A 23,066-nucleotide genomic window follows, 5' to 3' on the forward strand; every position below is an offset into this window, starting at 1 on the left:
TGATTTCTAAGATAATGAATAATAGACAGTAAATAGACATGTTACTTAATTTAAAGAGAAGTACAAAGTTTAAATAGTGCTAGAAAGGGAGGACTTGCCTGTTTGTCCCATTAGGGTTAATAAAATATGAATTACAAAAACAAACAACGCCTTAATGTACAGCACATTTAGTTTCTATAAACAAGCCAAAAGAGACACTAAAATGTGTTTCCCTCACAAAGCTTGCATTCGAGTTATGATTCAATTTCCTCTTTAGAGACTGCGGGCATGACACTGTAAAGCCACAGGCTGACAAGTGTTTCATGTGGCCGGGGGCACATGCTCTACTTAGTCAATGCAGGAAGACGAGTGCTACTCAAATAAGTCTTTGCCATTTAGGTTGCCCTCTCTGTCACACCTGCCCACTGGTATGAAACTGGTAGCTGTGGGTGGAATTTTAGGTAAACAGGGGAGTCTAAATAGGGAACATGGGTGGGCTGGTCTAAATGTCATTCAAAACTGTGTTTGCTGAGTAGCTGAATAGGTGTCTGTGTGTTAGCAATGGTGCAGAAATGACATTAGTGATTCACAAATTAAACTTTCATTAAGTCATATGGTTAACGTGAATTAGATGCATTTTGTGTCAGTGGAGAACCTTCTATTAAGCAAACATGTCTTTATGCACAGATACATCCATGTACTTTACCTTTGGCTATAAAAACAGGTATGTTTAATAGTTTCCCTGAAGAGAAAATGCTGTCTCACGTGAGAAATAAAAAAGACTGAAAAAAAAAAAATCCATTTCATGCTATATTGCTCATTAGATTAGAATTTAAGGGCTACACTTTTTTTTTTTAATGATTGTAAAAACCTGTGTTAATGTTGCAGATATTATTTTTAGATGATCTAAATGCTTAGCTTGCAATGCACCCTAATAATAAGATAAGATAAGATAAGCAGCAGGGAAATGTACAGGATTACAGCAGCATAGGTTATAGTGCAAACAAGAGACATAGTAAAAGAAAAACAAGATAAAAAAAACCCAAGTATTATATAAATAAGGAATAAAAAAAAACAGTAAAGAATCCACAATAACTGAAATATTATATTTACAGACAGAAACTATTATAACTATAATTAATGTTAAATGTAAGAAGTTATATTCTTCACTACTAATGTATTTGCATGACACAGTAAATAACTATGGTAATGTATGAACGTGGTGTTGTGTCAGTGCAACAAACTTTTATTTTAATGCACTAAACTTTTCCCCGTAAAAAAAAAACAAAAAAAAAAAACAACAACTATGAGGTAATGTCTTTTCGTTAAGCAACTCGTGTTATGCAAAGAATTTCATCATCGGCTCGCAATCAGACAGGTGTTCGCATTGGTCGAGCGCGGCTGTCAATCAAATAAGTATGTGCGTCACTTCCGTTGTCAGGTGGTGCTGTCGCTGTGGAAAGATGCGATCAGCGAAGAGCGGAGGCTTTTCCTTAATTGCTCATTTCGGCAACAGAGGCTAAACAACCCCGACACCCGACTCCTCCGTGGTCTCTTGCCCGTTTAAGCGAGAAGCTCCGCGTACCCACCACGGCGTTTTTAACCCGGGAAATATCCATGTTGTAAGCAGGAAAAACGCAGACCTTTACCCGGCGGTTTTGGCTCGAGGTAAGCGAGGCGGCGCGTGCGTTGCTATCTAGCTCTCTCGCGCAGCTAGCCAGCTGTAACATTTACCTACTTTGTTTAAATGGCCGGCTCGACTCTGCTCGGCTCGGCTCGGCTCTAGTTAACGCCGCTCGGCAGCAATCGTGTTAAATATGAAATGGACGGTGGCCCGTGAGGGATAATCGTAAAGGAGAAGTAACCTGTGTAGTTTGCAGAGAAAGACACAAAACTCCGCGTTGTGTTGTGTTGTGTTGTGAGCCCCTTTGTGTGGCCGGTGTGCAGCTCCTTGAGCCGGATAACTCCGCCAGCTTTTTGTCGTCGTGTGTGCAACTCCAAGCTTGTTCTGGGGCAAGAAAATAGGACCTTTTTATACTTTTTCTTTTTCTCCTTTTGCACAATAAATAAAGTAAAGGCGTTTTTTTTAGTTTTTTTTTTTTATTATTTGTGTCCAGACCTTGTGGTGGCAAAAAAAAAAAAATGGCACCAAATGCATGACAGGACGTGTATGTGCATTTGTGACTATTCTTTTTTTTTTGTCATTTTATTATGTGACCTTGTTGTGCGGTCAAGGGCGTTGTTGTTGTTGTTGTTGTTGCAATAATGTAGTCCACAAGCTGCACTCGTGGGTTAGGCTTGGTAGGTGGTAGATGTGTGTGTCAGAGCTGACATGAATGATTGACATCTGATTCAAGCTGCAGGATTGCAGCCTGGGTGACCTTTGGGTTGTCTTTCCTCTTGGTCCTGACTTTTGATCTATTTGTGGATTCATTGATTTGGATCATACTATCTCTCTGGCTCTATGATCGCTCCAGATTTGGATATATATATATCTATATATATATATATATATATATATATATATATATATACACACACACACACACACACACACACACACACACACACAGTACCAGTCAAAAGTTTGGACGCACCTTCTCATTCAACTACTTTGAAGAATCTAAAATATAAAACATTTTCTGGTTTGTTGAGCATTTGTTTGTTTACCACATAATTCCATATGTGTTCCTTCATAGTTTGGATGTCTTCAATATTAATCTACAATGTAGATAAAAAATAAAGAAAAACCATTGAATGAGAAGGTGTGTCCAAACTTTTGACTGGTACTGTATATTTACTACCTGCTCTAGTGTCCTTCTGCTGTCTTTGTCCATCCTGATACTATCTTGATTTTTTTTCTTTTGCGATCAAGCTGTTTCTTGCGGAGCCAGACGAGTGGCATGTAGTCTAGGTGGGTGGATCCTGAGACACCTACGTGGTTGTTTTGTTCAGATACTATTTTAAGGAGCCCACATTTCTCGTGGGCACCGGCAGCGTGTCTCTCCTCCCTTTTTTTGTGTGATATGATTCAGAGGCTGTATCTGTTCTTGTCCTCCCTCTGGTACAGTCAGAGGCAGAGGCAGTCTTACTTGCCAGATCACTGGCTGTGCAGAGAGGCACAGCCAGTGTCAGAAAAGGATAGCTGTGTGCTGTCATTGCACTGATGTCATTTAGGTCAGTGTGCATTAGTTGGTTGCATTGACCTTTTTGCTTTTTATGTGTCAGGGTTTGGCTCTACAGCAACATAGCTGGTGTTGAGTAGATATATGTATGGCCTTGGGTCCATTGCTGTGTTATGTACTCACTTGGCTCAGAATATTGTTTTTTCAGGTGCATGGATTAGTATGTTTTTGTTAATTTTTTTTGGTAAACTGACTATGGTGCAATTGCAGATCACGTTGTTAAAAATGTGGGAAATGTCTGTTATTTTTTTTTTTTTTTTTTTTTACTAAATCTATCTGCCTTTCTAGCGCTCAACCAACAATTTAAAATTATTCAGCAATGGGAGCGGTGTGTACATTTTCAATGTTTTCACTTTGGCCACACGATTATAAAAGTTGAATACTTTTCTTTCCCAGGAGGCCTCATGCGTTGCAGTAGCTGATTATCCATTGCTTTGCCTTGCATGCTGTACAGGAAGATGCTCTCTTACTATTGGCAGCGTGACTTGGTGTCACCCTGGCTTGTGCCATAAATGCTGTCAGAAAACCTCAGCTCATCAGACTCAGTGGGTGATGACTAGTGGAGATGGAGACAGATGGGCGAGAGACATGATGATGACACTGTCTGCTGTCTGGGATCACAAAAAGCCTCATGGAAGTGAGAATTCATACCAGCCCATACTGACTGCCAACTGTCCTGCCTCCTCTCTGCCCAAAAACGCCAACTGGCGAGTGGTGCACGATTTAGTTTTGAAACAGGAAGATGGCATAATTCATTAAGAATATTACATTTCTATAGCTTGCTCCATTTGCAAGACCTGTTACATCTCCTGAAGTTGTTTTGGGCTTTGTCAGCTCTCCACTCGACGCCTGGTTTGCAGTTTATGAGATATTTTGGATGTTATAAGTCTGAATCACCTCTCTCGTTAAGTTGGCCAAAATACACACACCACTGTCATGAGTTAGTGACATTTTACTTCAGATGTATTCATTTGAGTTGCCTGTCTTATGGACGTAACTTCTATGAGGTCATTTTTTTTCAGTTGTTATGTCAGAGGCTTGGTGGTACATTTGTCCTACACTTATCGGTGTCATCACCTGGACTCTAGAGCATTTCTGTCCAATGGAAAGTGAGGACGACAGCAGGGTGACTCATTCCTCTCGGTTCAAGGCACTACTTCCCTGTTACGGGAAACAGATGGGGTTTCATCACATAGGAACTCAGTCAGTAAACAAAGCATACCTCTTGCTCCCTGAATTCTGGGAGGTAGGCCTGGTGTGGCAGTTAAAGTAGTTTGTGTAATGATGATGTGTCACACTGTGTCACTGGTCCCTCTGGCATGTGAATCTAGTTCCTTATCATAGTGTAAGGGCTTGGCTTTTTTTGTTTTTAGCCTTGTTCGAACTCGCATGTCCTTTCAGAGGAAGGTATGCCAGATAAGCCGGCTGAACAGATTTTGAGATAAAACACGCAGATTAAGAGCGGAAGGATTTTTCTAAACCCATGTCCACTGCAGCAGGACAAGCTGGAGATAGATATGTGGTTCAGTGCTGAGACTCAAATAAAAAGTAGAGTAATGCCTTTTTACATGACAACATTTGCCATTTTTAAATTGCAGATTGTTGCACATTTGCATTGCCTGTTGGGGTATTGAATCTGAGGTGTCACCCTTGACGCCAGCAGCCATCATTCTGAATGGAGCCGTAATGGCCTCACATTCACACGGAGGTGTTGGTAAATGTGTGGGAGGGATATTTAAAATAGGCTGGGAGGAGCAGCCCTGAAGTTTAACGTCCTTTCTCTTCTATTCACTAATCAGTTCATTCTTGTCCAGCCTGTAGTACTACTGCTGAAGCTTTGGGTATAGTCTTTCCTTCTAAATAGACCATTTATAAGGCCATCGCTTGGTTACAGATAACTGCTGCCATTTGTTTCGTCAACGGTTAAGAGTTTTGTCCATGCGGTCACGTGTATGCACTTACCCGTTTAACTTTACTATCTTTATCCTGTGTACTAATCAGATTTATTCCCCCGTATAGCTCCAGTATGTCCAAGCGGCGCTCGTCGGAGAGGGGGGCTGGAGAGACATCAGGCAGGGCCAGCAAGCTGCAGTGTCCTGGGATATCCGGCAACAACGCCAAGAGAGCCGGGCCCTTCATCCTTGGTAAGAAAGCAACAGTTTTTTGCACATGCCCCAAAAGTATGACTATGGAAAAATTCCAGATTGTCTGAATGGCTGAGATTGCACCCGGTGTGCCGTTTTTTGTGGACATGTGGGACCTCTATGTGCAGGAAATCAGGAAAGGTATTTCTGTTTGTGTGTGAATGTGAGAGTCGTGGGGTGTCCCTGAGTATACGCACGCCTAAGACAAGAATGTGAAGAATTTAGCTGATCCCCTTAACATCGGCCCAAAAGGTCCCCAGTCTGTGTTTTTGAGCGGGGTTACTTCCTCCCTCTGGAAAATGTTACTCTGCCTTTCTCTCAAACTTGAATGTTTTCTACGCCACAACTCCTCCACTATTTGCAATGCAGAGTGCCAAAGAAAACATTACACCAGGGGTGTTAATGGGTATGTGCACATGCAGCCTTTTTAATGAGTTGCAGCGAGAGCGCACACACTCCGGCGTGTAGCCTGCCTTTTGGTCATGCAGCTGTTCCTTTTCTTATCCCTGCAGGGCCTCGCCTAGGCAACTCGCCAGTGCCCAGCATAGTGCAATGTCTGGCCAGAAAGGACGGCACCGATGACTTCTATCAGCTCAAAGTAAGTCTGTCTTGGGGGTGGCACATTTTTTTTTTTTTTTTGGGGGGGGGGGGTGTTCTTTTTCTCACAAATGCAGTTTGAGTTAAGCACATGCTTCAATAAAAAAAAAAAAAAAAGATAAATCATTTAATTCAAAACAAAGCTATGATGTCCCAGTAGACATCTGAACCTTTGACCTGCCTTTTGTTGATGTTCAATTTATGGCCCCCTGTTTCAGTCTGGTGCTAACAACAAAACCTCAGCTGGGCAATCTGTTTATTGGGGCTATCCAATGTCTGTTACACATAGGAGGTGGCTATAGAGGGGGGAGAGAGGAAGGTAGCGCCCCACCTGGAATGTCAACTTTTAACCCCCACGACCCACGTAGTGAGTCAGTGCGTTACCCACCTCTCATACCCGTGACTACAGCGCCTCAGTGTCTGCTGCACAGTTTGTTTGCTCCACGTACGAGCCGCTGTTTCAAAAGCCGCAAACCTCTTAAACAATCTCCGCTGCACAGAATTTGTAACTTCTTGTTAAATTCTAAGCAAAGAAGTTATTCAGACGCTGTAGTGTCAGCACTGAAGATCCAGCTCCATACTAAATGGTTAAAGCTCCCTTTCTGGTGTCCGATCCGGTCTGAGCTCTCGTCTTATGGCTCTAATGTTTGCTCTGTTTTTCATTTTTGTGGTTACGGCAGATCCTTACGCTGGAGGAGCGCGCGGACTCTGCAGGGGAGACTCAGGAGGAGAGGCAGGGGAAGATGCTGCTGCACACAGAGTACTCCCTCCTTTCTCTGCTGCACAACCAGGATGGGGTGGTCCACCACCACGGCCTCTTTCAGGTAAACTGAGGGCCCGCACACATTTGGCAATTAAGTTACAATTTCTGTTGACCGGTGCTTAGTGTATATAATAAGTCAAATAATTGATAACATGGACAAATGGGGAGGGGGAAAAAAGGGTGTCTTTGTAGTTTACGGTGTATTACTCAGGGCTGTGTAGGCGAGTGTCGTGTATGATTTGAAAATGTTAAATACGCCATCATTACCATGGAGACGTGTCTGTAACTTTTTGTTCAGTTCAGAATGTGGCATCACTGTGTAAGTACCAGTAACACCGTGCTCTTATCACTCCAGTAATAGCAGAGGTGAGTTGTCATTAGTTCTGCCAGCTGCTTGTATTTTCATTATCAGTTTTGTTCCAAGGGAGAAGTGGGAGTACCCTTTAAAATCTATTTTTATCTGTAGTCATTCTCTGTTAACAGCCCCATCCATTCACAGTGAAACTTCACCTGTCTTCCTGTCTGCCTCCTCCTTTAACTTTGTTATTGTTCCATCTGCACTCTGATTCTTTTTAGGCCTGCGATAATAATATTAGTTACTATAGTGCATCTCCACTGTGAGAGCACCGGTTAATAATGGACACTTTCAAAGGTGCTGAGTGCGTCTAAAAACAACTACAACGTCTGAGAACCTGATACAGATATCAATAAGAAGCGGTGTCTCTGCTATTTGGATCTTTAGTTGGAATTAGAGGAATGACCTCTGTTATTCATCCTCCACCAGCCGGTGTGTAGGGGTGGATGTGGCTCATTCATTGGCCACATGCAGGCTGGTGATTGATGTCCTCTGCCCTGCTTGAATCTATGTCCTTCCAAGCTGAATGAATCAGCTGGCACAGTACAGGAATCCATTCAGTTTGATGCATTCATGAATGCTTCAACCTATATTGATTGGACACATTGTTAGAAAGTGCCTCTAAAATGCATCAACTACCCTGTTCACTAACAACAGAAGGCCCTTTCCTGAAGATGGCTGCTCACACTTCCCTTTTGTTGTTTCCCCCCCCCAGGATCGAGCCTACGAAATAGTGGAGGACATGGAGGCCAACAAAGTGCGCAAGATGAAGAAGCGGATCTGCCTCGTGCTCGACTGCCTGTGTGCTCATGACTTCAGCGACAAGACGGCGGACCTAATAAACCTTCAGCATTACGTTATAAAGGAGAAAAGACTGAGCGAGCGGGAAGCCATCATTATCTTCTACGATGTGGTGCGTGTGGTGGAAGCCCTTCATAAGGTGAGTCTAGGGTAGAAATTGGTGGACTACTCCAAGAAAAAAAGCCTTTCCAGAGTTTGTTGATGTTTATTGGTCAATTGTTTTCCTTTGTCTGGTCAGATATGTACCTGCCCAAAGTCAATTTTTACTTACCCCATACACATTGTTTTATTCTTTAGAATGTATCCAAAAACAACATTTAGTTCTTTCCACATCCTCTATTGCTCCCTACCTAAACTCCTGTTTCCAGGATATGCCCAATCAATCCTGTGCATGTGCAACTCTCAACAGAGATTGGTGGGAAGGAAGATGGCTCACTCTTTTGCTACTTACATCATCATTTAGTGGGGGAAAAAAAACAAGGTTTTTCTTTTATTTATTTTTTTACCACTTGCGTGATCGTGCTAGTGAGTTGCTAGATGTTTTTACCCCAACGTGGCATTTTACTTGCCCCGGGAGAGCTGGTGAGGCTTTGAATATATATTTTGGCAGCCAAATCAAATGGTTTACAGGATGTTCAACATTTGTTTGCTTAAAATGTATGTAGAACCTGTTTCTTTCTTTACATGGCTCATACAGAAGCATTACAGTAGTCCATGAATATGAGATATGGGTTTACAGATTGTAACAATCCCTCCTCGGCATCGTGGAGATTGGTTTATGGTTTCTTGCCGGTTACACCTACAGTCTTTGGGCATATGTATGGGTTACACTCGTTGTTCTTTTTGATTCTTCACAGTTCATTTTGTTTGTGCGCCTTCTGCCGTTTCGGAGAATAACGCGGCGCATCGAGTATAAACGCCTCTGATCATGCTCGGAGCTTACGCGCAGTCTGTGACGCCAAGCGCAAATATAAACAAAGCTTTATTGTTGAGCCCTGACTTCTCTGAAAGGGTGTTCTCCATCATACTGATGGTGTGCATTAAAATAAATTTGTGCGCTTTTTCTATTTTTTATCAATAGATAATAAACAGCTTGGATACTACAGTGTTTTTGTTAACTGTAGGAGAGATGGCTTTGTTAATGTTAGCTAGTTTCACATCCTTTCTGATTACTCATCTCCCATGTTCGTGTGCCACATCTCAAAAACAAACTGATTGTTTTGATCCCAATGATTCACTGAGCAAACATTTATTTTGCCATCTTCCCTTTTCTTTCCTCCATGCAGAAAAACATTGTACACAGAGACCTCAAGCTGGGAAACATGGTGCTGAACAAACGGTAAGATGAACTCTTCATGTCATTCGAACTTGCCAATCAGTTAGCTGGCCAATAACCTCTCCCATTATACCAGGTCAGTCATATTAGCCTGCCAGTAAGTCGTTCTGTCTCTGCTCACGGGTGTGAGTGGCCTATCGGCCTGTATCAAGTGTACATTTGGCTTTAAATCTGAGCGGTGGTCACATTCTCAGACTAGGAGTGGGATCAGTTGTGGGAACCCAAGCCGTGCTCTCGTGTCTGTGTTCAGTAAAGGGCTGGTGATTTATTCCCCCGTGGTTGGCTTGTTGGGAGCGGATGGTGAACTGGACTCTGGGGCAGAACAGTGCAAAGAATATGCCACCGCTTTGTTCCCGGTGGAAGAGCGAGCAATGTTAAATAGCTCACAGCACCCTGGTTAGTGCTGCAGAACGGGAAAACTCTCTTTAAAAACAGATTGTATTCAGGCGATAACGGGCACTTTTTTTTTACATTGTGACTCCTGCTATCTGGTACGTTATCCATCTGTGCAAGTTCAGATGATTCGGCTAGATTTTGCGTCGGACCTGTGGATGGTCGCTTTGAAAACAGTGGAGGTCTGCACGCACGTTATTGAAGACTCTGACAACCATCTCACAAAGCCGACCTTTTCATTTGGAAGGACATGGCTTCTCTCTCTCTCTCTCTCTCTCTCTCTCTCTCTCTCTCTCTCTCTCTCTCTCTCTCTCTCTCTCTCTCTCTCTCTCTCTCTCTCTCTCTCTCTCTCTCTCTCTCTCTCTCTCTCTCTCTCTCTCTCTCTCTCTCTCTCTCTCTCTCTCTCTCTCTCTCTCTCTCTCTCTCTCTCTCTCTCTCTCTCTCTCTCTCTCTCTCGCTTTCTCTCTCTCTCTGCTCCTACGCCTGCTACACATACCTCTGCATTCAAACATCGAGCACGCTTGCATCACCCACCAGTGAGCGCGATCGCGGCGCAGTCTCGCACTGTACTTAGGCAAGTATAAGCACATGCATTGAAATGTCACGTTCGCTTCTTATCTTTTTTTTTTTGTTTTTTTTAACCACAAACACACATCTCAGGTCAGAGCCTGTTGCCACCTCCACCAGCAGAAGCAGCTGGAGGAGGCAGAGGAGGAGGAGGAGGAGTGGTGGTGGTGGTGATGATGAAACAGGAGAGTGTTTTGACCAAGGGAGGAGGGTGGTGGGCCAAGGAGCAGATGAGCGGAACACTCCGTCCCAGCTGGAGACAAAGGAGAGTCCTGCCAAAGGCCCCATTGCTCCGAGCTGACTCACTACTCACTTCACAGTACACACACACACACACACACACACACACACACACACACACACACACACACACACACACACACACACACACACACACACACACACACACACACACGTGGAGACCGTCATAATTTATTTACCCCTCGACTTTTTCTCTATTTTTCTTTTACACCCTAGTCCCTTTCCTACCTTTTTTTTTTTATTGCGTCTTTGTCATATCCCATTTGTCATAATTTGTTCTTTTCACTCTTTCCCGTCTACTTTATGCATCATACTTTGCCTGCTTGCATGTTTCTTCTCTTAACCCCACCCTGGATGCGTATGAACGTACTGTTCGTATGGGAAGGACGTAGCCAATTTTAGACGCAGACCGCTCAGGAAACCCCCCCCCCCCCGCTGCTCGTCGTCACTCTGGGAAATGCACCGATGCCACCAGCAAGCTCAGCAGTTTATGCAAGAATGATGTGATTTTGAGCCAGCTGTACGAAAGCAGGATGTCCTAAATGAATCTACAGGGTTGTATGTTGAATGTCAGAGCTGTATCGACTTCCATAGATGGAGAAAACACCACAGCAAGGTGTTCTTTTTCTGTGTGTCTTGTTTTCATCTCTTCCAGACATGTTTGCATCACCATATATGCTGTGCTGTCTCAGGAATAGATTACCCCCTTCTTACGGAATTAGAAGTCACAAGGTGTTTTTTGTTTTTTGTTTTTTGTGCTGTCTGGCACAGAAGAATTCATTCTGGAATTAACCTTGACATTTTTTTTAATAGTATATTACTGTTTTTAAAAACATTCAATGGTACTATTCAAGCCGTAGCCATAATTCAATAATGCCAACCTTTAGAAATTAGAATAAAATAATGACTTCTGTATAGTTTCGGTACGTCTGTTACCCTCTGAATGGCTGTTCTGAGGAATAGATCTGTAGGAGTTGCCCTGCATTTAACCTCCTTTCTCGTGAGTTGTTGCATTTTCTGCAAAATGTTGCGGCTAGGGAGGATAAATCATGGGGGCTGTTTAGGGTTCTGGTTTCCTGACTAACCCGGGATCACATGACCAGGAAGCGGCGATGGTGTGGTCTCTCTCCAGTCCTCGGGGACCCTGGCCTCACGAGGCAAACATGCAATTTCATTACCCAATCTCCGGCGCAAGAATAGAAAGCCTGGGTCGTGATGCACACAGACAAAAGAACAGACTCCTCTATAAAGGAAGCTTTTATGTCGAGGGTCCTTGAAGCATTGCACTCAGTTCTGGCCCGTCCCTGTGCAGATCACAAGGCCACTGTATGGTTATAGAGATTTGGATCATAAAAGGCTGTTCAAGGGTTGGATTATATAAATAGCTGGGAGTTATTTGAATGAAAATGTTCTGAGGGGAAATGGAGATTGGAGCTTTTGGTTGACAGGAATTGGCTCCAGATTTTGTGTGTGTGTGTGTGTGATGGCGCAGGGTGTGAAAGTAGGAGAGAATAGGGGAAGCTGTTGACCTCAGGCCTTTTAGAAAGCGGATGTGTGGGTGAGGAGCGTGATCGAGAGGACCCAGGCTCTAGACCGTGGCTGCTTACGTCTGCACTCATGTACTTTTCAGAGTGTTTTCGTGTTTTCGTGTTAACCATGGGAGTGATCGCGTGGGTGCACTCGAAGTTGCGTGCATGTGTACATATTTTGAAATCTTAGTGAGCTTTATATACTCGTTTGGCAACCAATCACCATGCAGGCTTAGTCATCGGGACAATTATCCCAAGCCACAAAGTTGACTCATATGTTTGTCAAAGTGAAGTTTTTTTATTTTTTTTTTATTTTCTCTTTCTCTGCTGAAAGAACGCATTGATATAGAACATTCCCATAGTGCCTCGTCTTTTAATGCTGTTAGTTTCACTCCACCACAAGCGAACTAAATTGACCTTAATGACTCAGAGAAAAACCTTATTGTGCCACGTTGTTTCCACAGAAACCAAATTAATAAAATCTCACTTCTAGCATCCCTGGGGCTTCTCAGACTTTGAAGTTCCAGTGTGTCTGGAATGTTTTTGTCTTCTTCTTTATGTCTCACGCCTGATTTAGACAATCAGTTCAAACTGTGATGTTGATGTTCTTTATACAATATTCAGATCATTAATACAGCAGCAAACGACTATTTTCTATGTAGAGATAGTGGAATAATGTCTACCCGAGCAGAGAATTAAGTCACTCCTTCTGTGTGAGAAGTTATTTCTAGAGCATGTTAGTGCATGGGAGCGTGCCCCACTGACTATCTCACAGCTGCCACTCTTCACTTTGCTCATACAGCGGTTACAGCTGATAACGCCGTACTGAATGACGTCATTGCAGAAGCGCTGCGCCCACCCTCCAGTTCCCCCATCAAGTAAAAACTGTTAGCTCCGTCAGCAGTGATGCAGTTGTTTGCACTGTTTGTGCTGTTACCAAAAAGCTTTTTGCTACCAAAAAAAGATGTTTTCCCATAGACTTAAATTGGGAAAGAGAAGTCTGTAACTCGGGGGATAATCATATTTGGGGTGAATCAACTTCCCACTACGAACCCTTGAATGGCCCGTTTATTTAACCATGTCCTACGTTCTAAAACTTGTAAAAATGCACTTATACCCAATCCACGGTTACTTTCCTTTCTCCGTACGCGAATAAGCCAGACTATGAGGCTGGAATTTTACACTTTGAAGACAAGCTTTTTTTTTTTTTTTTTTTTTTTTGCTTCATGCACCACTGAGCAACATTCATAGGGATAAATGGCGGTACCTTCAACGCTGTATCCAGTTCACTTCATACATCCATGGCCGTCGCCATGTTGAGAGCCGTGTGGAGGCAGTAGATATGCTCTGAATTTTGTATTGAACACCTATAACCACTGAAGATCAAGACCAGAGTGTTTTTTTGCAGGCTGAAAAAGAGAGAATATAGCTGACTAGCGCAACTTGTATCTTAACTGCAAGTATCACCGAGGAAGAGAGGAGACTTTCTTCCTGTAGACTGCGTGTACACACTCCGTTTTGCATTTGGCAGTCATGAGATACTGATGTATTTTTAAGGCCCAGTGAACTGTGAGATTATTAAAACAACAAGGCGTGCTTGCAAGTTCTTCTCATCTCTGTCAGCCTGTGTTCACTTCATGCTCTGAGCTATGAGTGTGCAGTGTCCCACATTCTAAACATACATTTGTTATGATGAGTAAGACCGTTTGGCCATGGTTTGATGAAGTTAAAGAGGAGAGTGCTCTGGGGTGTGTTAATTAGCAGTGGAAATACACTGGTTGGTCGTTATTTGAATGCCCAAATCAGAAGTATCAAAGGTATTAACCAGGCGTTTTGTGTTTCCATACAGGACTCACCGGATCACCATTACCAACTTCTGCCTGGGAAAGCACCTGGTGAGCGAGGACGACCTGCTGAAAGACCAGAGAGGAAGTCCGGCTTACATCAGCCCTGATGTATTAAGTGGTGAGTGGAAAAAAACAAATGTGTTGCATGCATTTTCTTTAGATAGGACAATATTTAAATATCAAACAAGGTGCTTTTCAGAGAGTAAAGAGTTGAAAACCTCCTTTCTGTCGTTCAGTCAGCATCACTCCGTTTTTGTCACTTTACACAACTGACAACAGTCACACCTGTTTTTTTCAGCAGCTGATCATGTGTGCACAGGTGTGAAAATCTTCCTCACTTACTCACATTTGCCGTGTCCACTTTATTGTGTGAAATATAGTTGTGAAGTGTATTGTCTGCAAGCAAAAAACAATTGTCTAATTTACATGTATATGCGTGGTTCTGTTCAGAAGAGTGTCTCTTGGGGTTCCAGGTCCAGAAGGGATTCTAGGATTCTTATAGAGAGCGTTGTGTAACGTTAAGCAGTCAGTCTTGTGTTTGATTTTCCTGTTCTTAGGCAACAAGAAAAGGTTCATGTTGCAATCTCGGATGTAGCTAGAAACAGCTTCTTTTTTTTGTTTTTTTTTGTTCGTGTAATCACAGTGGTGTTGCATTTTCTCATGGTATGTGTCTGCAGAGGAAGCTACTTTTTTTTTTTGCTGTTTTAGCTTCACAATGCTCGTTCGTCGCAGTAAATGTGCAGACCCGAGCACCACACACACACCAATACGGTTGATGCTAAGGCGATTCCACGGTAGAACCCAATGCCATATCCAGAACATAGTCCTTGACAGTGTACAAGATTGAGAAGAATAATTTCAAACAGAAGTCCTTCGGCTCCAAAACAAATTTTAAAAACTAGATAAAAAAAACCAAAAAAAAACCCTGGGCCAGTATATCAGCATAACGTGACAGGCACACAATTAAACAAGGCTTCAGTGACTCACACACTGATGACTCACTGGAGGGAAACTACTCCCATCAACCCCCTTCCCCTCCCATCTCCCCCCCCCCTCCCCCGTGTGTGTGTGTGTGTGTGCGTGTGTGTGTGTGTCACAAGCTTTAACATAATTGCCTGCTGCTGTTGCTACCGCCTGCCAGGCGGTAACAACACTGCCTATGGTCATGCACAGCCATGATGCTCCACCTTCAACAGCTCCAGTTTGTTCATCTCTGATCTGTGGTGATTTTGAACGTTCAGGGTTGATGATTTTAACAAAACAAAAAAAAAAAGCTCCCAGCTCCCGTTTTTAAAAGTCAGAGGTGGACATTTCTATGAAATATAACGGCCTAGGAGTCGTAGCTTCTGTTTGTTTGCTAATCTCGTTAATCATTAGACCCGGTGACATGACAGGAATTGAACTTCAAGGGGTTGATCACCCCTGAGTCACACAAGGCAAGAAATGTTGATCTTAATCTCTATGGTTTATTTGTTTGTTTTCCTTTTCGAGTATAGCAAAGCCCTTTGCTATCTTCATTTCAAATGCCATTTGTTGATATCAAACGCTGACCCAGATCCCCTGTCCCGCCCGCCTCCAGGTCGGCCGTACCGCGGTAAACCCAGCGACATGTGGGCCCTCGGCGTGGTCCTGTTCACAATGCTGTACGGCCAGTTCCCCTTTTATGACAGCATACCTCAAGAGCTCTTCCGCAAGATCAAGGCGGCTGAGTACTCCATCCCAGAGTGAGTATTTGTCCCGTCTGTGTGATATATGTTGGATTTATTCAAAGCGAAGGAATGTTGACAGCATATATATAAAACATGAAAATTGTATATACAGTACCAGTCAAAAGTTTGGACACACCTTCTCATTCAACTACTTTGAAGAATCTAAAATATAAAACATATTCTGGTTTGTTGAGCATTTGTTTGTTTACCACATAATTCCATATGTGTTCCTTCATAGTTTGGATGTCTTCAATATTAATCTACAATGTTAAAAAAATAAAATAAAGAAAAACCATTGAATGAGAAAGTGTGTCCAAACTTTTGACTGGTACTGTATGCTTTTACCAAATAGTTAAGCATACTTCATCCTTGATTTAAAATGTAATATGCAGAACATTTGTTTCGAATTTGCCACATTTTCATTTCATATTCAGTTTGGACCTGATAAATGACAGTATAATCTTCCCAATAGTGGCTTTTTGACATTAATTAATTAAAGTTACATTTTAATAAAACAAAAACTGTCCCTTTCTGTCCTCCTTCGCCTCCTCTCAGGGACGGCCGTGTGTCGGAGAACACGGTGTGCCTGATCCGAAAGCTGCTGGTGTTAGACCCTCAGCAGAGGCTCACTGCAGGAGAGGTGCTGGAGTCTCTCAGTGGCATTATTGCTTCATGGTAATTGCTCCCCCTGCTGGAACCTCTGAAAATTACATCAAATGTTTTGATTGTCAAGTCATGATTTGATTTTTGAAGAACTAATTCTAATGTATTTGTTTAAATCGTTTGTAGGCACTTTGATTGTCAGCACATATACGTATCCTGCTGAAAGCACATTTTAGATCGACAAGATCACTGGTGTTGATCATCATCTTTGGTGTGTTTTTCCTAATCACAGGCAGTCTGTTTCATCGTTGAGTGGCCCTCTGCAGGTGGTGCCGGATATTGACGATCAGGTCAATCACCCAGAACACATGCAAGAGGTAAATTATTGGAAAAGCATGACATGACAGATCTGAATAGGGAGCCAAATACAAATCAGCTAAAATACACCTGCTCAAAAAAAGAGCATTACTTAGATGCACGCGTGTATTGCTGTAGTTTTGCCTCATACTTGCATTACTTCCTTGAGAAACTTGGAGAACCCGTTTATTTCAGTCCGCTCAGATGTGGCAGCACATTGAACAGACTACATTTTTTTTTTTTTCCCACTCCTCAGGCCAAGGTGATAGAAGAGTCTTCACAGTACGAGTTTGAGAACTACATGCGCCAGCAGCTGCTGTTGGCTGAAGAGAAGAACACTATCCACGAGGCCAAGAGCTTTCTCACCAAGCGCCAGTTTGGCAGCATCCCACCTGTACGGCGTCTGGGCCACGACGCACAGCCGGTCAGCCCGCTAGATGCTGCCATCCTGGCACAACGTTTCCTCCGGAAGTAGTAGTCCCCAACATCCCATGGCAGCCCCCACCCCACCACCATCACCACCCCCACCCCCCCTGACCTCCCCAGGGAGTACGAAGACATGTGGAGTCCAGAGAGGACCAAGGAGGATAAGCCCCCGAAACTGAACTTGCCTACAGGAGGCCCAGCCTGAACCAGGGAACAGACGGCCCCCCCCCCCACTCGTAGGTGGGCTTCGCGCAAGCTAGTTGGAGCAGGTGTGAGTTGGGCACCAGAACAAACTGCCAATTGAAAACTTCACTCCTCGTACCTGAATCTCTCCAGCCAAACATGGAATGGCCAGGAGGAAGATCTGAACCAAAGGTTTACTCGCCCTCAGGTCACCCACAGTCAGATCTCACTGTGCAACCAACCTGATGGCACCGTCCCACACGGGGCTCACACAAGGCTCCGCCTGCAGTGTTGAAGAGTTGGTAAACCCCGTATTCCTCCTCCCCCTCCTCCTCGTTTGAGATCTCCCTACTGTAACACTCCCCGTCCCCCCCGTCAACTCTGGATCCCCTGAGCAATACAGGACCAGAATCATGTAGCAACCCCCTCTTCCTAGTGGTTAACGGTATTGCCTCAAGTCAGATCACCTGATCACAGATGTCACTTCTCTATACCTCCATTCCACCCTACTCCTCTCACTCGTTCCTCTTCCTCTCTAGTGTTTACTGTACCGGAAATGATCCAGACTGGCCCCCGTCTGTAAACTCTGACTTCAAATCAATCTACCTCTCTGTCTCTCTTGTCTGTTGGTAAACCATGCTCACTGTTCTGAGACAAGGGATTGTAACAATGGAGTCTTGATGCCACCAGTGACACGAAGCATTAATGTTTTCTGTCAGAGTGATAATGCTTTGAAACCCTTTTCAGTGGTTTCAAAAAAATCTGAATAAGCTTTTTATCATATTAACTTTAATAAGTAGCATTTCATCCCTACCTTTTTTGGATTGAAGATAATGAATATCAAAGAATGCAAACATGCATCCTTTGATATTTGCAGAATACATCGTCTCCTGCTTTTGCTCATCCCTGTGGAAATCTCTTTTTAGCATCTAGGCAGCTAGTGTGAGGTACCTGGAAGTCACAATGCCAATAACTGAATGGGAAACACTGTTGGATCCTCTCTGCCAAGGCATATTGATGGTAACGCTTCCTCAGTGCCACTATGGTGGAGATCTAAGCACTGTCATGTTTTTAATTGCCAAAAATCATGTCTTAAAGTAACTCTCAGCCAAGGAAACTGGTACCCACAGCCTCATTCAAAATCAAATGGCTTCCAGGTATTCCAACTTCCCTGTTTCTCTTTATCAAAAGAGAAACAGACAAGTTTTTTTGTTTTTTTTCAGTTTTTTTTCAGTTTTTTTTCTCAGTATGAATGTGAACTGTCATTCTATGCTTCGAGTCTGCGGAGCTGTCGAGCTGTTCACCTCTGACAGCCACAGACCCTTTAAGCTAACCTCCAATCATTGTGTTCTGTTATCTGGCCTGCCTCGGTGGCGGACACTGTGAAAACCAGAGCAGGCGACGCTGAGATGGGGCTTGACTGAATGTTTAACCGATTGCCATGAATGCTGTCCTGATATTAGAAAAAACACATTCTATTGCCATTTCTCAAGCCTTCTCTCCAGCTCAACTTGTACATGCTTGTATTATCTCCCCATTTAGGCTCTTTATACAGAGAGACTAGCTGGTGGTCGGTAAATTGATACTGTCAATTTTTTTCATAGATAAAATGAAAATACAGACTCATAGATTTTTAAGTTTAGTTTCTGGGGCTTCTTGGCTATTGATGCATTCTTGTCTTTAATCAAAGGGTTTCTCCAAACCATGGCAAAGCTACTAACCAGTGACTGTTAGGCATCTGTACACTGCAACTTGCCTTTGCGTATTGGTACCTGCGTCAGGCTATCTAGACTTCTTCCTATTTATAACTGATTGCATGAACATAAGGCTCTAAAATATTTCTATCTTTACTTTTTCTTTTTCCCTTTTGTAATTTCATGTTGATTTATTTATTCTCTTGTGTAGACCGCCCATCCCCGATTACTAGGCTCAGCTAGTGTAACTGGGCTCCAAACCTCTTTACTCTCCCAGCTTTAAGAAGGGTTGTTGACTCCAACAGTGGTTCTCATTTTGATCATTTTCAGCCACATTCATGAAAGAGTAGCATCTGATTTCTGTGTTTCCCCTTTTTTTTTTTTTTTTTTTTATTCCTAAAACCTTTTTTCTTGCCATTTTTTTAAGTCCGTGGTCAACTTAAGCTACACTAATAACAAGACTGACTTTGCATAGTGATATTTTTTACAGAAAACAAAAATGATTACGCACATTATCTTGATTTACCAGAGGATTTTGTTTTTTGTGTGGTTTTTTTTTTTCTTTTTTTCCCCATCATTTCCCCCCAAAATCCCCTCATAATGCCGCACTCTCTGGTCAGTATGTAAATATGTACCATCATGAATGCGCCAGTCATTTTGTATGTAGTTCCACCCAGTGAGATACCAACTCTGTTTCAACACATGCCGATTTACGTGCATTATGGGCCACGTTGGCCATCAACCACCACATCCAGAAGCTAAAATTATATTTAAAGAGAGCTGTCGGCTCTCTCCCACCTCAATGTGAATTCCATGGGTATACAGCAGTATTGTAGTAGTTTAGGTTGTTCATCAGAAAAAGGGTGTTTAATGCACACCGTAGCCATTGTTGAAGGCTTATCTGTCTATGGAAAGAGACTTACGCCATCTTTCATGACGCCCAACTACAGATTAGTAACTACAGGTTTAAAAGACCCTTGATGTAGATGTTATTTTCTTCCCCCTCCACCCCCTAATTAAAAAAAGTTGTCACTTTCTAGCTAGTGGATTGTACCACGTCCAATGTTTGTTTTTGGTAGACTGCAATGTGGACAGAAAAGCATGGACATAGTGTGACGTTCAACTCTGTGTGAAACATGTGACTGTTGCATGATTTTAAACTTGAAAGTTGGGCAAGAGCAACTGTTTGAAAATTTGCAGATAATTTACTCTTTAGATGTCCCGGGGGAAACAAAAAGCAAAATAGATGAACCCCTTAATTGAATAATTAGTAAAAAAATGTTATTCATTTTCAAAATATAAGTTTTTATGATGATTTTTTTCCCCTCTGCTTCTAAAGTCCTATGTCTGCAGTGTATAACTGATATATATTGCTGACTGTTTCAACTGGAAACTTAGGATAGTAGTTGTAAGATATGAAACGTGGTGTGGATTAAACCCAATGGGATATGTGTTGTAAGCTGCTTGGTCGGACATGGGCATCTAGATACGGAAAAACTGCGTAATTGTACAGATGAAAAACACGTTTGTATAAAAAAAAAAAAACATATTTTTCTACTTCATCAGATCTCTACATGCATGTCAGCAATAAACTTTGATATGGAAACGTTCACCTTCGTCATGTCTTTCTGTTCTGACACTTCCTTTTACCTCCAGAAGATGGAGCGCTTTCTTAAAAAATGAAACTAAAGCCAGCATTTGGACCAGTTTAATTAACGTTGGCTCTAGGACATTGTACTGAATGTTCTTCCTTTTTGGCTTCCACATGTGGACAATATAATCTACAGAAAATGTTCAGCTGTGCAGTGCCAGCCGTCTATATGTGCTTTTACATGATGTGGTCTCGGGACTCTTGAGTGTGAGACTTGTGTGAAGAATGAACAGAATAAAGAATAATTGAGTCTCTGTGCGTCTATACCACCTCAGTTTTGCGGTGAGTCAGGTTTTTGGAGCAAAACGAGGTAGAGGAGCTCAAACAGGAAACCTCCTGACTTCCCCCACCTCACCCAAGGCCTTTGAATGCGCACACACACACACACACACACACACACACACACACACTCTCTTGAGCAGAGTATTAATTCATTTATAAATCATGTCCACCATGCCAAAGAATACAGACAGATACACATGGATATCTCATCATACTCAGGCCTGACGGACATATTGGATTAAATCTTTCATAATGTCAAGTGCAAAATTTCTTATGTTCGGCCACTATGCAGCACTTTTTTGCTCCTTTTTATATTACATTAGTCATTTAGCAGATGCTTTTATCAATGCTTTTATCCAAGTGTACTTACAATAAGTGTATTCAAGAGAACTACTAGTCACCAGAAGTCATAAGTGTATAAAACAAGCATCTAAGAGCATAAACCAGAGCAAAAGCCCACTGATTCACGGTTACTGTGACTCCACATAGATGTTAGAGCAAAAAAATTGTCTCCTACCAAAGGGAATTCAATCTTAAGCAAACAAACACTGTGGCAACAAAAGTCAAATTGGGAGATCAGATATTTGATCTACCTTTTTTTTTTTAGTCCAAAAGTAGGTACTAAAGGCAAGAATGATGTGCCGACTCCCTCAGCAAAAGAATAACAGAGCTCTGAGTAACCTTTACCACCTTTCTGAGATCCTCACAACAGAGATTGACCCAAGTGGGTCTCTCCTCTAGAGAATTACACCCCTTTCCAAACATGTGAAGCAGGGCGGAAAAACTCAAGGGTCAAAGTTGCACAGATGCTTTGTCCCCATAAAACTACAACCAGCTGGCCCTCAGGAGGTCCATCCTGGATTCAAGTGTCTCAAACAAACGATTGTTCATTAAAGGCTACGTCAGACAACTGCAATGCTCTTGCCTAATTACCTTAGAGAGCATTACGTGTTCAGTTTCACCAGAAAAGAGCTGGCTTTATCCAATTGGACATGGATGACAAAGGATAAACAGGGATCCAGATGTGTGTATGAACCATACTGTCAGCTTTGCGTGTCTGTGTACTTTACTGGTAGCAGTATATTTAAAATGATGAAAATGTATTAGAAATAATTGATTTCAGTGCACAACTGCATCTGCTTAGTAAATAGTTATCACTCCGTGTTTATGTCTTTCAGAGAGTGTGAATGTGTCTCCAACTGTTTTCAGCAGGCCAGGAGGCTTTATGGCCCCCTGTCAAGACATTCCAGTCAACACACAAAACCAAACGTATGCTGTATTTGAGCAAAACACAAAACATCTGACTATTCACAACATTGAGTAGCAGATATAAAGTTCTCACGACTGCCTAAGAAGAGGCCACACGAAACCAGCTGGTCCACGCCTCAAAGGCTTTAATGTCATCGTTCTTGCTGTTGAGTGGTCAGTGGTGGAAATGACCAAAGTACTTTTATTCAAGTACTGAACCTGTACTTTACTTTACTTCCATTTTTTTTGTAAGTTTATACTTCCATTCCATATATTTCAGAGGGAAATGTTGTGCTTTTTGCTCCACTGCATTTGTCTGGCAGCTTTAGTTACAGTTTTTCATACCTTGCCTGTCCAGTGAAAAACCATGATCTCCAGATTTGTTGGTCTTGAATGCTCGTGATAAACGGAAGGATGAAGTGTTCCTTTATGTGTTGAGAAATTGACGTGTTTTCCTACATTGTACTTGAATAATCTATTTAAAAACCGTCTTCGATTTTAAGCTTGCTTTAATTAAGGTTTTGAATGCAGCTTTTACTTATAGTGGAGTATTTTTACTTTGTGGTATCAGTACTTTACTTATGTAAAGGATCTGAATATTTGTTCCATATTGAGTGGTGAGGGACTGGTGGAAGTTCCACCTCTGGACATATGCTTCCACTGGATAGTGATCATATAGTGTAGCCTTGTCCAATCTCTGCTGTGAATGCTCCTCTTACTGTCAATCAAGAAAAAAAAAAAAAAGAAGAGAAATGCTTACTCTCAATGAAAAAAAACATAAATAATTTATAAAGTTTTGGAAGTAGTGATCATGTATCTATTGTTGGAGCCTTACTGAAGGTGCAGCGAATGTTTCATCATAATCATTACGATCAAAAGAGTTGCTAAGAAAATCACATGACAGAATATGAGATGTTGTATATGCTAAGTTGACATTTTGGCCTGAAAGTATTGCTAGAGAGAAACTGTTTTTCCAAAGTACAAAGGGTTCAACCTCAGAGAGTACACAGTACATTCTGTTGAGGTGAAAAGCTTTGTCTGGTTTGGGGGTAACCGAAAACGTCCTCATCCTCTGGGGACAATGAATATGAAGAAAACATTTTGTGTCAATCTGGCCAGTGGTTGTTTAAATATCCTCTTCTGGAAGGTTGAACAG

General features: G+C 42.4%; 1 protein-coding gene across 1 annotated transcript; it reads left to right on the top strand.

Annotated features, from left to right (window-relative positions):
• Window positions 1–1,431: 1,431 nt before the first annotated feature.
• Window positions 1,432–16,945, top strand: stk40 (serine/threonine kinase 40). The gene is made up of 11 exons (XM_054621294.1): window positions 1,432–1,647; window positions 5,184–5,308; window positions 5,821–5,906; window positions 6,586–6,729; window positions 7,739–7,963; window positions 9,111–9,163; window positions 13,760–13,875; window positions 15,337–15,481; window positions 16,022–16,141; window positions 16,362–16,446; window positions 16,683–16,945. Exons 2-11 carry the CDS (start codon window positions 5,191–5,193, stop codon window positions 16,899–16,901), a joined length of 1,311 nt encoding a protein of 436 aa, XP_054477269.1. The 5' UTR covers window positions 1,432–1,647; window positions 5,184–5,190; the 3' UTR covers window positions 16,902–16,945.
• The last annotated feature ends 6,121 nt before the right edge of the window (window positions 16,946–23,066 follow it).

The sequence above is a fragment of the Anoplopoma fimbria genome, chromosome 20, assembly GCF_027596085.1.
Source record: "Anoplopoma fimbria isolate UVic2021 breed Golden Eagle Sablefish chromosome 20, Afim_UVic_2022, whole genome shotgun sequence".
In the NCBI taxonomy this organism is placed as follows: Eukaryota; Metazoa; Chordata; class Actinopteri; order Perciformes; family Anoplopomatidae; genus Anoplopoma; species Anoplopoma fimbria.

What these genes read in the sequence shown, in the direction of transcription:
- stk40 (XM_054621294.1), top strand. Translation starts at nt 5,191, where the DNA reads ATGTCCAAGCGGCGCTCGTCGGAGAGGGGGGCTGGAGAGACATCAGGC. An exon ending in ACCACCACGGCCTCTTTCAG is followed by an intron (nt 6,730 to 7,738) that starts GTAAACTGAGGG and finishes TCCCCCCCCCAG; the next exon opens with GATCGAGCCTACGAAATAGT. An exon ending in AACATGGTGCTGAACAAACG is followed by an intron (nt 9,164 to 13,759) that starts GTAAGATGAACT and finishes GTTTCCATACAG; the next exon opens with GACTCACCGGATCACCATTA.